This window comes from Haliaeetus albicilla, chromosome 4 (assembly GCF_947461875.1).
Source record: "Haliaeetus albicilla chromosome 4, bHalAlb1.1, whole genome shotgun sequence".
Classification (NCBI taxonomy): domain Eukaryota; kingdom Metazoa; phylum Chordata; class Aves; order Accipitriformes; family Accipitridae; genus Haliaeetus; species Haliaeetus albicilla.
This window is the reverse complement of record NC_091486.1, coordinates 35,211,675-35,225,597: the sequence shown is the minus strand read 5'-3', so window position 1 is coordinate 35,225,597 and position 13,923 is coordinate 35,211,675. Positions and strand designations below refer to the sequence as shown.

General features: G+C 46.8%; 1 protein-coding gene across 2 annotated transcripts; it reads left to right on the top strand.

The window, feature by feature from the left end:
- The first annotated feature begins 2,289 nt into the window (after positions 1-2,289).
- NABP1 (nucleic acid binding protein 1) lies at positions 2,290-12,210 on the top strand. 2 transcript variants are annotated; one of them, XM_069781872.1, is made up of 6 exons: positions 2,290-2,846; positions 2,974-3,112; positions 6,299-6,370; positions 7,815-7,887; positions 8,160-8,220; positions 9,810-12,210. In XM_069781872.1, exons 1-6 carry the CDS (start codon positions 2,756-2,758, stop codon positions 9,995-9,997), a joined length of 624 nt encoding a protein of 207 aa, XP_069637973.1. In that variant the 5' UTR covers positions 2,290-2,755; the 3' UTR covers positions 9,998-12,210. The 2 variants fall into 2 exon arrangements, with proteins under 2 accessions (XP_069637973.1, XP_069637972.1); XM_069781871.1 differs by having other exon boundaries at positions 2,544-2,846; positions 8,154-8,220; positions 9,810-10,086.
- The last annotated feature ends 1,713 nt before the right edge of the window (positions 12,211-13,923 follow it).

The following is a 13,923-nucleotide window of genomic DNA, read 5'->3' as shown; positions in this document are numbered from 1 at the left end:
GTATGAGGTCCAGAAGACCACCCTTCCTTATCAGCTCCTTGATCACTTGTGTCGGGGAGTCATTGTCAGTGTACTCTTCAACTCTTCTGGATAGCTTGGGCCCTGCTGTATTGTCATTTCTAGTTCAAACCTCTTCCCACCAGCTTTAAACTTAACCTTAGTACAAAATAAATCCTCCTTCTGTGCTCACTGTTGGTCCCTGCACTCCCTGCTGCAGGCCTGGTGGCTCCGTGCTGGCCACTGAGCACCAGGCGGCCTGGTATGACGTGTTGCAGAGAAGTGGTCACACTCGCTGATGCAAAGGTAGCCTGTCTGCCTGTTTGCAAGTATACTGACTACAACAGCAAGGTGGCTTAGTAGCCCAGATCTGGTGTCCTTTGCACCTCTCCCAGCTGCTGTGTTACGCCGACACTCACCTTCCTGGACAGATGTTCACTTGAAACTATATTACCGCTGACACATGACTAGAAGCATGTCCTCGGTGAAGCGTTTTTTAGTGTTTTTCTGCCCTTGAGCCAGCCACCCTTGTGATTTCCTTTCTGCCCAAGACTTGCCGTGAGTATTCTTTTAACTGGTTTTTTCTTGCAAAAATGAAGGATTCTCCTCAAATCTCCAAAGAGATTTGCTGTATGATCCACCTTCTCTTTTTTCTTTCCTCCTATGTCATCAGAATGCAAGAGCTGGGACTGGTTGTGGGGGTTTTCCATAGGGTTGCTCTCCATAAGGCAGAGCAGCACATGGCTTTTGACTGTCCTGTCCCAGACATTTTAGTACTGAGAGTCATGTTTTGTTTTGGTAGGGCCTGGTGAGTAACCCAGGACAGGGTCCTACTGTGCTTGGAGCTGAAAACACATGATAAAAACCGATTGTTTTCCAAGGGCTCTAAATACATGGTGCAGACAAAAGGTAGAGCGGAAGGCAGAAAAACTCCATCTGTATGGAAACATTTTACCAGTTCTACAGATAAAAGTATTTTTGTCCAGCCTTTGCCAGGGACACTGTCATTCCTAGAGTTTGGTTTGAACTCTTTCCCAAGTGACTAAATTAAAGCCATTCACGTACTGACATACAGTTGATCACTCTGAAGGTTTTAGCATTACCAGATTATAGAGCCAGACAGGAGAGAGGCCACTGAGGGCGTCTGTCATCCCCCCCATCTGCACCGACTGAAGGATTTGGGACAGAAGTGGATTAAGCTCTTGGGGCCTTTAAGCAAATTCTCCTGTGGCTCACGTTGCCTTCCTCTCAGATTCCTGCAAGCAGCATGTTTTATTCTGATCACCAAGTTGCACCCAGCAGGGCTGCTCCACTGCCTACAGATAAGCATTGCACAACATTTGTTGGACCAGAGCTCCAGTGTGGCAGAACGCGTGGTCAAGCATTTCACAACTGCTGTCATCTATGGATTTCTGCTTACAGAAATAGAAGGGGAAAGCCCAGTTACCAAAGTCTGGCTCTGAAAAGTAGAAGCAAAGTGCACATACGCTGCTCCGCTACCTCTCCTAACAGGGAGAGCTGAATTACAGAACCATCTGCACTTCTTTGGGCTGTTCTGTAGCAGGCAGCTATTCCCTCCAGCCAAGGATGTCACAAGGCTGAGGGGGATTGCTGTTGGTCTACCACCTTGATGGCTTCTCCTCATGTTTGACCCAGCCTGTAGCCAAGCTCAGAGAATAACTACGTCTCCACAGGAAGCTCCTGTCAAGAGTTCAGGGTGCTCTGACAGCCTTTTTAATGCTCAACAGGATTTAGGCTAGCATTTTTGGCACAGAAAAGTTCAAAGCACAGTACCGCATAACCCTAGACTTTCCCTATGTCCACTGAGCGTACGGTTCCAGGAACATGACATGGTGCCGCCCTGCCAAGTCCTGAGGTGCCACGCAGCACCACTGCCCTCCTGCTCCTCCCTTCGGCCCCTGCAACGGCCGCTTCTGCTCGGCGGAGGCCAAAATCAGACTTCCCCTGAAAAACAACAAAACCTCCCCTCGCCGCCATCCCAAGGGACGCATCCTTCTCCTAAATGTGTACTGCTTTTCCTCAGTGAAGGAGGCCGGAACCGCTGGGATATCGCCCTCCCAAGAAATCTCTACGACGAGACCCCTCTCGGTGTTACAAGGGGGCCTTAAAATGGCGCGGAAAGGAGGCGAATCGCTTCCTCACTCCCCTCTGCCCCTCCGGCCGCGCCCCGGGCGCTGCAGGGCCGCTTCCCGGAGCCAAGTAACTGAGCCAGTGACTGAGCGAGCCGAGCCAGGGCAGCCGCTGAGGAAAGCTCGGCCCCGCCGCGCTGGGCTGGGCGGCGCTGGCGGCCCCCAGGCTGGCAGCGCCCCGGCGAGGAGAAGATGGCCGCGGCGCGGGCCAATCAGCGCGCGGCGCCGGCTCGCGCCCGCCTGTTGCCCAGTCCCGGCGCTCCGCGTGCCCCGGACGGTTCCATTCGGTAGCGCTTCCCCCCCCCCGCCCGGCGCCGGGGTTGGACCCGCCCGGTTGGTATAAAGCGGAGCGCGGCGCACATGTGCTTCTCAGTGCCGGCGGGAGCGGGAGGGAGGGCGGCGCTGCGCGGGTGGTGTCGGGCGGGAGAGGGGGCGGTGGGGGTCGGGCGTGCCGCACAGTCACCGCGCAGCCCCTCGGTGCTCGTGTCCCCGTCCCCTGTGAGGGTTGCCGGCGCACCCCTGGCCGGCCCTGCGCTGCCGCCGCTGCTCCCCCGCGGGATGCGGGCTCGGCCCGTCCCGCCAGCCCTGCCCCCCGCGCCGGCCGCAGCATGAGCGCGGCGAGCGATACGTACCTCCTCATAAAAGACATAAAACCCGGACTGAAAAACTTAAATGTCATCTTTATTGTGCTGGAGATCGGTAAGTGGCGTCCGGCACGCCCCACCCCCGGGCCGCCCACGCGTGTCACGCGTGGTGGTGGTGGGGGCGGGCTGGCGGGGCCGTGCCCCCCCCCCCGGTCCCCCCTGAGCCGCGCTTCTCCCCGCAGGGCGAGTCACCAAGACGAAGGACGGTCACGAGGTGAGGTCCTGCAAAGTGGCGGACAAGACGGGCAGCATCACCATCTCCGTGTGGGACGAGATCGGCGGCCTCATCCAGCCGGGGGACATCATCCGCCTGACCAAAGGGTGCGTATGGGGCCGGGGCCGGGCCCGCCGCCCCCGCTCCGCTCCCCGGCCCGGCCGAGCGCTGCCGGGCAGCGCCGGGTCGGGGGGAGCCCTTTGTCACCGAGGCGAAGGTGCCGCGTTGTGGTCGGGCTCGGCCGCCCGTCGAGAGGCACGGATGACACGGCTTGGCCCCCTGTGGTCCGGCTCGCCCTTACGGAGGCAGCACCCTGAGGTCACTTGCCAAATTAAAACGGCGCTTTCCGCCCCAGAACATGCCCAGCATGAGCATACAAACCGGCGGATGGTTAGGAAGGGCTTGTATTTTTAATGAGGAGGTGGCGTTTGGGAGACCTGGCTTGGCTTTAAAAAGAGGAGTTTTTTTTGGGGTGGGAGGGAAAGGCAACAGTCAGTCCTGGTCTGTAAATCAAGCAGGGAAGTCAAAAGGATGTTCTTATTTTTACAGCCAATTCTTTACTCCAGCAGTCAGCTCCTTAATGAAAGGAGGGAATGATTAACGTCTCTCATGCAGAAAAGTTGCTTTTCATTGCAGTGGGTTTAACAGAAATGACAGGCAGAGGAGGAGGAGCTTTCCAAATTCACTATAAAAATTCATACTAGGGCTACACTGTAGAGCATGTTAGTTTGGTTAGGTGCAGTTCATTTATCTGAGGGAGCTGGCTTAATTTAAAAAAAAAACAAACAACAAAACCAAACCAACTTATGTTTATTATCTGTGAGAAAGAATACTAGTTTCAATTTGAAAATCCTTTTCCATGTCACTTAAATTGTAAGCAGCAAAGTGATAGTCACTTTCATTTGAGTTCTTCATACCAGTTAGGTTACACTTAGAAATCCATTACACTGATCCTTTGGCCTACAGCACTCCAGGAGATGGTGGAACTACAGCGTGTGTAAGGTCCTTTTAATTGGCTTTTATCGAAAAGTACGTAAAAGGTTACTCAGTGGAGCCGCTAACCAAGCGGCTCTTAAGTTGTTCATCTGAGTGCAGTTCTTGGTTTTGGAGTGAAATTGGATGACCCTTGCCACCAGAACTACAGCTGCTTCCTCCTATGCAAATGTCCTTTTACACGAAATGGGCTGACTCCTCAGCAGAGGTGGTTCTGGGGAAGCCTGCTTGCGTGGAGGGCATGTGGAGTGCTGGGGTGCTGAGGTGGGTGGGACGAAACCAGAGCTCTGGGTCAGCACAAAGCTCTCTGCATAGATGACATTGAAACAAATTAATAGCGATACTGTTCAGCACTGGTAACAGTACTCTGCTCTGTGACTGGCTTACTGTAGCTGCTCTGGTGTTTCAGTGCACCAAATGGGATGGTCGTTGCATCCCTTCATGTCAAAAAGTGAGTTTGGCTTATATGAATTAAATTTATGAGCTGACATTGCTATTCCTGGTGGGTGGCTAAGTCATGCCTTCATTTACATGAATTGCATGCTCACTTAAGGCTGCGTAGCGAGTGAAATGGCAAAAGCTAAATACATTCTCGTTTGGCTCTCATATTAAGAAAAATGCCCTCATGCTGGCATACAAGGTTCTCCAAACACAATTTTATACTCGGCTCAAATAGGATTAATTCGAGTGTGTGATGTTGCCACTGCAAGGCAGGTAAATTTCAGCTCTGTAGGCTAATCTGACTTTTCAGTGCAGGATGCTCACTGTTACAAGTAGAAAAGCTTAGCCAGGCCCCATGTGTAAACATGTCTTTTTTTTTTCTACTGAATTTCAAGCTGTAGATGCATTCCTCTGCAAAAGCAGACACTGTTGCTGATTTTTGTCATTGGCTGATTAACCTGTTTACAGAAAGTTGTTGCAGTTAATATTTCTAAATTTGAAGTTAGTTCTCGAGTTCAGTGCTTTATGGCCAGCTCTTTCTGAGACAAAAACAAATGCTTGCATACGTGGAATAACTTTGTGCTTGGAGGTTATTAGTCCCATGATTTGCTGGGTCTTGTCCCATTAAATGTGTGTTTGACTTATATTTATTATTTGGTAGCTCTTTTCCTTTGTGCTGTGCCACAAGACTGTACAACTAACTGTTTATTAAAGGTTGAGCATAGAGTGAATCTTTAAAGTGAAAGGTAGCATTATGGAGTGAAGAGCATTAATCCTGCCTCTGCATGGAAAACTCCCAAGACAGGCATTGTAACTGTGGATACTATGCTTTGCTGCTTGTGTTGAAGTACAGAGAAGGTTATCGTTGCATTGGCATTATGGTCCTGTTCCGCTGCCCTGACTCCTCCCTGGTGCCTGTGTTCAAGGCCCTGTGTGCAGTCCGATGGTTCCCAGTCTCAGCAGATAAGGCAAAGGGCAAGAGGAAGGTTTGTTACCTATGTTACAGAGATACAACCAGAGCATGAGGAAGTGGTGACTTGTCCGGATTATCTGTGACTCCTGAGAGTGCAATTGCTGGGGCTCCATATTCCTTTGCTAGAATACACCCATATTCCTGTTAACTCCCTTGTGCTGCACTTGAATTTCTGGTCTGTATTTTCATTATTTTCTTCACATACGCAATGCCCCTCACCGAGAGGAACAATTACACAGAAAGTTCTGCATAACTCATTCCAGTGCTTGAAGTCAAGTGCCACTATAAAGACTAGAGTGCACTCATGCTGTCTTGTATGTGAATGTTTCCACAATCACAAAATTATTTCATTGCATTTCTATATGTCACTTGGAACATGATGGTCAAACTTGTGCCTTTAAAAAAAAAAAATCTGGTAAGGACCTATACTAAAGAAGTAAGCACTTTCTACTACACACATTCAGTAGCAGTGTCTATATTCTCCAGTGAACAAAGGTAATTCTTCCTGGCTTCTGCTGAAAGCAGAACTGAGAGTTGTCAGTGGATGGTAACACAGATACTGCTTTTGGCAAGATGCCTTTCCTCTGCAGGAACAGTCATAAGGGCTGCTCCAGCCACGGAAAGAGCATCCAATCTCAAAATAATTAGTTGGTTTCCTGTCCTTGCCAAAGGAGTCAGCTGAGCTTCCAGTACCTTTTGCTAGAATTAAAACATGTAACATTTCAGCGTGGTGAAGTTGGGATCCCTGGGAATTTTTTCAGTCCATTCATGCTGAGGTGTAATACTTACTAACTCTTGGAGGATACCATGCTTCTACTTTCTTGGTCAACAGTGGTATTTCTCATTCAGTAAGAGAGACTGCTTTGCTTCTCCTTTCTTTGGCCAGGTATGCATCTCTGTGGAAAGGATGCCTGACACTTTACACAGGACGAGGAGGCGAGCTGCATAAAATTGGGGAGTAAGTATTGCGTGTTTATACTTGTGGCGTAATGTCCTCTTCTCAGCTGAGCATCATGGTAAGTATAAGATGTGGTGGCTCTTAGTAAATGGAAGCTAGGGCAGCAAAAGTGTGTTGATTAGTCATGGATAGGCACAGTACAGGCAACTGTGATGTGAGTTTCCACATGCTGTTGCAGTAATGAACTCCGACCCTCTCTGGATTCTACGTACATTGAGGAAAGTCAGCCTCTGTCATTGGCACAGGGCTGGCATTTACGTAGAGAGAGGAAGTGTATAAATGACAAGGGACTTAATCTGCATTGCTTACCTAGGCCTCAGCTTGATTAACCACTTTATTTTGGTGGAAGCCTTGTGTGTGTCATGCTTGAGAGACAGGCAGTGCAAAGAAGGAAGACAAAGGTAGCTCCAGTGAATCATACCTAAACAGAAGCAAACCTCATTAAACCTTCTTTAAACTGCCCACAAACTGAGGTGGCGACTCCTTCTGACTAAGAACAAACAGGAGTAGCATATTTGACAAGCAACAGGAAAACCAGCAACATTTTCTAACCAGAAGAGTGCTTCCGCTGTTGCACAAAGTGCCATGGGAGGCCTTGTAGTCATCAGGGAAGTGGGACTGCGGGGTAGGCACCTCTCTTCTCGGAAGGTTCAAAAATGCCCAGTGCTCAGCTGGATTTTGTAAGGGATGGTCTGCAGATCTTCTTTGGTGTAAAGACATCACCTCAGAAGTGTCATCCAGTGGGCTTACTCTCCATCAGGCTGGAGTGAGGTGAGTCCTCATCTGGGTTGTGCCTCCCAGCAAGAGGTGGGAACTCCACTGCTGCTTAACCACTCCAAGCTGCATAATGATAGAAATCTTTCTTCCCCTCTGCCATAATTTCCATATGGTGAGTTGGTGGGCCTGTTCCTCCATAGTCCCCTTGAGTGGAAAAAGGATACTTTGAATTTCATTCCCTGTTTTGGACTCCTCTGCGCTATTATGTTAATGGGGCACTCCATAGCATGGGAGTGTGTGGGAGTGTAGTTTTCCCCCTAGAGATCTAATGCAGTCACAGTCTGGGAGCAGGCTGGGTGACTCTGTGCCTCAGGTGACCTTGTGAGTGGGTGCTGGACAAGATTGTGCAGCTGGGAGAGAGGTGAAGGGAGCCCTTTCATCACCTTTTGTTTTCTTTAGGCCATTTTACCTCCTAGAGTAAAGGTGTACTTCCCTCTGCTTGACTGAAACACCCTCACCAGGAAGATGTGACAGCTTTACTACAAGACTATAAAGGGATCAAAGAGCTTTTTAGTACCTGTGGATACTGTCTCAACAGTGGGGTCTGGATAAGTTGTTTCTAGGTGATGGGATACGTCAAGAACATATGCTCTTTGAGTTGTGGAGTTGAGAACTCTGTTAAAAAAGATGGCTTTAGAACTTCCTGATAATCCTAATTTCTCCCCAGGTTCTGCATGGTATACTCAGAAGTGCCAAACTTCAGTGAGCCCAACTCGGAACACGTCGGGCAGAACAAACTGGTATGTTAAACTCATCTGAGGCTTCTGGCATAAAGTGCTCTTTGTTCTGAATACTTCACACTAGGCTGTGATCAGATGTGACTCTTCTGGAAAAATGGACTTGAAGTGATATATAGATAAAAATGAGCCAATAATTAGAGTAGCAGATAAATTCCACGTGGAGCCACTATAAGAACACAGGAAAAAAAATCAGCCCCTTTCTGTAAAATGTGAAATTTCTTTCTCTGATCAATGTCTTTTTTTTTTTTTCTTACATTTCTCTGAAGGCACAGGGTGAACAGAATAATAGTTCTGCATCAAGTAATATGGGTTCTTGTACTTTCGGGCCACTGGGTAAGTTTTTTCATTTTGTGGAAGTGAAAGGATGAGAAGCACTTAATGGGAATAAAAAGAAATTCATCTTGCTAAGGGTCCTCCACTCTGGGGCAAAAGTGTACTATGCTCTAAAAAGTCTTTTAGGCTGGGGCCTGAACCTGCAAGCACAAAAGCACAAACGTTTCCTGAATAATGGTTTCAGGATTTGTTCCCTAGAAGAGGAAGAGATCAGAATATCCAAGGTGCCTGTAACATGTAAAGGGGCTTGCCTGATCCTGAATTGTTTTGATGCTTTCAAAGAGTTTTTTGCAGCATGTGAAATTCTGGTTGTTTTTTTTTAAAGTGCCTGAGGCCTTTGGCTTTAAAAATTACTTACTTTAATCTTGCCAGTCACCATGGCTTTCCTGCCAGGTTAGCTCCCCAAATCAGAAGCGGTAGTCTGAATTCCAGTATTTGACCTGGCCAGATCATTTTGTGATGTATTTAAACATCGAAGCTTAAATAAGAAAATGCTTCAGGGACTTGAGTAGGTGTAAGCTGAGAGGGATCCTTAGTTATGGCCTGCCTACATGATGCCCAGAGTCCGTACCTGGTGTTGTATAGCTAAGCCCTGCTGGTGGATGACAACAAACTGATTCCATAACTTGCTGTTAAAAACCTCTGTGTCACTTCAGTTCAGTGACTGTCTGCTTCCTCTTTAGCAACATGATTTTAATTTCTCTTATTTTACTTGTCTTGCAAGCCCTTTCTGTTCCCTTGAAAATGAATTAATCTGAGCAAAGAAGGGAAGTGCTTTCAGGCCAGTCTCCTCAGTGCCAGGGTGAGGCGAGTAGGCTTTCAGCCCAATTAGTGTGTAGGTACTTCCTTGGTGTCCCTATTTTGGGCGGTGGACAGCTGTTTTCACTGAGCTTGTGTGTATCTTCTGAAACTTCTTTTTTTCTATTCCTGCTTCTTGTGTGGTCTCTAAATGCAATGATTTCCTTTTGTCTCTTCCTCTTCTCCCCATGCTTCCTGTCATCATTCTGCCTTTTCAGCTCTGTCCCTCCTCCTGCCAGCAAAACATGAGCAGTGATGCTTATGAGGCTCAAGTTCATGAGAACTTGGCGCTAGCAGAATTGCTTCTGTGGCTGGACTTCACAAGGCAGCTTTCTACTTCTGTGTTGCCTGGTAGTGGGGAATGATGCAAGGAGCTTTATGTAGCCTGCTTTTCTCTTGCTGGTTTCTCCTTGACTTCTGCTGCCCTGCTGTCTCTCTGGAATGTCTTGGTGTGTGACCTACAAGCCAGTGCATGTTTCTGAAAGCACCAGTCTAGTTTCATGAGGCTCCAGTCTCTCTCCTGGGCGTGCAACTCTGAATCAGCATGCAACTCTGTGACCCTTCTTGCTTTAGTTGAGAGAGGGGTGCTAGGGATGGAGGGGAGGTAGTTTGGGAGGAGGAAAAAGGTAATCTGTGGTTTGGGGTCTTGCAGTGCCAGAGGGGCTTTTCCTTCTGGTGCTCGGGGTTTGCTGGTTGCTGCAAACTCTGTGCGTTCCCTGTTGCTAAATTTATGTAAGGGAGCAGTGATTTCAGTGCATGGAACTTGTGATAACCTTTTTTTGTCTTTTTAGGAAATGGTTTACAAACTGGACCTGAATCAAGTGGATTTCCATTTACGTATAATCATGGCCACACTTATGCAGGTAGTGGGAGAGGCAATGGACGAGGACCTGTAAATCCAGCACCAGCTAATAGCGTTCAGCCTTTTCTCCCTGCTGTCAGTAATGGGAGGGACCCACGCAGAGCCTTTAAAAGATGACTATGCCAAATGTGGTTGTACAGCTTGCTTAAACTCTACACTCTACTTGAACACTTATTGCACTTTTATTTATAGTTAACTGTGAACCAGTTTGTCCTTTGTTGTTTTTTTACCTTTTGGTCTATGGAGCAAACTTGATGTCATCTATTTCTTGTTTTGCTTAGGGAAGCACAGTGAGTCTTCCCCATACATTAAGGGGTAGGGGGAGAAGGTGGATCTAAGAAAGTAAGGGTAACGGGTTGAAGAATCTTAATTAAACTCGGTACCCTTTGCAAAATGGAAGAAAATTTCAGTTACATCTATGTATTTTTCTGTTTCTGTTGGTCAGCCATATAGCCTTAAAAGGTCTATTATGTCCTGTGCGTGCATATGTTGACTTCCATTAGGGTTAATGGGAGTTCTTCATATTGGAAGAGAAATGAAGGGGAAGAGCAAAGATGCTCTAGTGAACTAGGTGTCCTTGGAATGAATATAGCTTGTGAAAGCAATAAGTGTAAGGAAATGGTGGTGCCAGCACCTAGTGGTGTCTCCTGAATCAGAGAATGGATAACTCAGATGAAAATTGAAGACAGGGTGAGTGTCTTGAAGCTTGACTTCTGATTCGAAAAAGGTGTACACTACTTAAAAATTCTCCATAAACACCGTTATCACTGTCACGGAAAGTGACACTGATTTTTTTGCTTTGGTTAGAAGCTTGGATATTCATTCTTGCTTTGCGTGAAATAGGAGAGGAGGATCTAAATTCAGACAGTATCAGGGAATATGCTCTTTGTAGCCACTCCTTGTGTAAAAGCCCAAGGTTACTTTGCAGGAGTCTGAATTTCCAGGAAAGAACTGTTTTCAAATGCTGCATTACCCATCTTTTCAATGAGGCTGCCTGCTTCTCCTTCCTTCATTCACTTTTCCAAATGAATTATGTATTAGATGAAGCTGTATGTGTGGATTGTAGAGGTACTGGCCAAGCACACAGCTGCTCTTCTGATGCTGTTAAGCTGCTAAGCTTTCCTTCCTCTGTTTTATATGAAATACAAATTATCCCTTAAAGAACTTAACCCCGCAACCACCATCTTCTGGGGGAAAATAGCTGTGGTTTTATTTCTGAGATCACAAATGCCTTGACTCTAAATAGAAGTCCAGTGCCATATTTCAGATCAGGTTCAAAAACAACGTGGAAGCTGAGGTGTCATACTGGATTCATCTGTTTAACTCTTCTTCTAGCTGACCTCTCAAATAAAAAATTGCAAAAAATTGCACTAACCATTTCAAAAAACAGATCTAACTTTCTTTCTGTCAAGCCATAAAGACTTCATGACAAAAGGCTATTTCTGAATTGTGAGTTGTCTCTGTGGTTGTTCATGTTAACTGAATCTACTACTATGTCACTAATGTTTACAAGTTATTTACATTTGATACTTCTGCTTTTGGTACTCCATCGTGATGATTTGTTGAAAATTGCTTCTAATTGGCAAAAGTTCCTTGCTTAGTCTGAAATACTGAACTTTCTTTTAAATGGAAGCAGCAGTGACAACAAACTTCTGAAGGGAGGTTTAGAGACCTGTGTGCCTGGATGCCTGACGGCTCTTTGCCTCTGGTCTGGTAAAATGCTATCCTGATAACCTGCTTCCAAGTGGAACTAGCAAAACTTGTCTTAGACACAAGAGAGTGGCATGCCTCATGAGATCACCCACTGGTGCTGTTATGGAAGAACAGTGCTAATTGGTGAACCAGGAAGCACGCAATGACTTCTGGGGAAATGGTGTAAGGAGGTGATGTGTAACTCAGGGACTTTAAATTGCTTACTTATTTAAATAAGTCATGTATAGTCTAAATGCATGGACAACCGCTTATGCAGTGTTGTGTTAAGACATCTGATATGCTTGTGAGAAGGAAGCCAAGAGGACTTCTAAACCTCTGAAGTGTAAATGACATGTTCCAGAGGTAAATGAGATGTAAGTATGGTGAGAGCTGTGCTTTCCAGTAGTAGCTGTAAGGGTAGCAAGTGAACAGTGCAAGTGATGGTGGCATGGTGGGGACTTCATACTCATTGGGGTTATCTCCACCATGGATCTCAAATCCTGGTGGTCTTCACTACAGCATGAAGAAAGTTGAAATGGGGCGGAACTGCGTGTTAGTGTGTGCTGAGGTGCCTGATGTTCGTAGCTCTATGCGTTTGAGCTTTTATTAAGCTAATAAACAGAATACTTGTTCACAAATTCCAAATAAAAAGTGAGATGATTACTGCTGATATGTGGCATAAAGATTAAAATCTTGCTGTCAGGTGGATGACTGATTTGCAGTTGGGAGGAAAAAAGCAAGAGGCTGGTCTTCATGTTCTCAAGGTTAGTAGCATTCCTGCCTCCCTGTTTCTTAATGTGAAACTATTTTGGCTTATTAATAAATTTTTACTTCTTTGCAGGGGAAATCTGTGCCCTGAAAAGTCGCATGGACTTAAAGTAAATATAATCATAGTAATTTTTCAAGGTCTTCTGATCTTCCAGTGAACCTAAGACAAAGTTGCTTCCCTCAGAGGTATCAGTGTCAAGATCGTTCTCAGCTTGCAGAGGAATCTGGGAGCCTGCCTTACATCTGTTTGGATCATACCACCTTGGTGTACGGAGAGACAGCGATACACCTTTCTCGATGTAGACAAGCAGTTGTCATGAATTACTCTATAAAGCAATTCATAGGTGCCCAGTGGTTAGGTTGTTAGGTAGTCTCTTTACAGATGCCTTCCCAAGATATTAAAGGTAAGGCTGCCGTTAGGGTAGTCTCATTCTAGATAATACAGATCACCAAAGGAAAAAACTCTGGAAGGTGTTCATGTGTCCAGACACAAACTTCACAGTGCTGAAGTGCAGCTGAGTAGCCCTGATACACTTTAGTCACAAAATGCCCAGCTCTCATCCCACAACAGCTCATCTCCTCTCGCCCACCCCAACAAAAGGACTGATGGCAGACTGCAGCAATGTGGCAGTGGAGAGGGTTTTGCTGCTATGTCTGCTGCCGTCCTCTGTGTGTTCCTTCTGTCCATCCTCAGCATGCATCTTTTTGCCTTAATCCCAGAAGTGGAAAAGCAGTCCTGTAATGTGAAATACTGTCCTAACCTTGGGTGTGTGGTGGAGTCACGTGCTCCATTTCCACAGTGAAAGTGGGAAGGTGCTGTAAGAACAAACAGAAATGCTGCACCAAGGCATGTGATACATACTCTGCCTTCACAACTCTTAACTTAAAAACTCTTAACTTAAAACTGGCGGGTTGCAGTCCTGTGCATTCCAATAATGCTGCTCTTCAGCATCATACAAATTCCAGTAAGGGTATCTGCAGCTAGTGCTGCTTGTGCAAAGCTGCTACAGGCAGTATGAAACATCTTCTCTACGCGAGTGCAGTCTCTGTGCAGATGACACCCTTGGCACCATTGCAGAGATGTCAGCCGTGTTCTGTTAGCGTGTGCGTTTCTCTGGGCATGGGAGCGTTTAGTAGACAAATGCAGTTTCCTGTAGCCCATTGCGGCCTTGTGTTTTTCATAGATGTTATTGCTTGTGTTTTGCTAACGACCTGGCTGTGCTATGGTTACCCTCTGCAACTCGTGTCCATACCCCCAAAACAAAGGATCCTTTCCTGTTCTATAAGGCAGTTTTCATCAGCAGCTCCCCAAGTGCTTTGTTAGGACTAGGAATTGGTAAAAGCAATGGGGTTTTGAGCATTTCTGGGCAAGTTTCCTGAGCTGCTTCGTGGCCCATGCATTCCCAGCCGCCAGGTGGTTGCCCTGCTTCTCTCAGACGTCTGTAGATTTGCCCTTTCAGACATACTCTATTCTTAACCCTCGAGCCAAGCAATTGTTTGTACCGCCAAGCGCGGTCTCTGGCAGTGCTTTCGAGGGGGATCCAAGGAGGTGCCTTGCTTTCTCTCTGCAGCTCTTGCTAGCA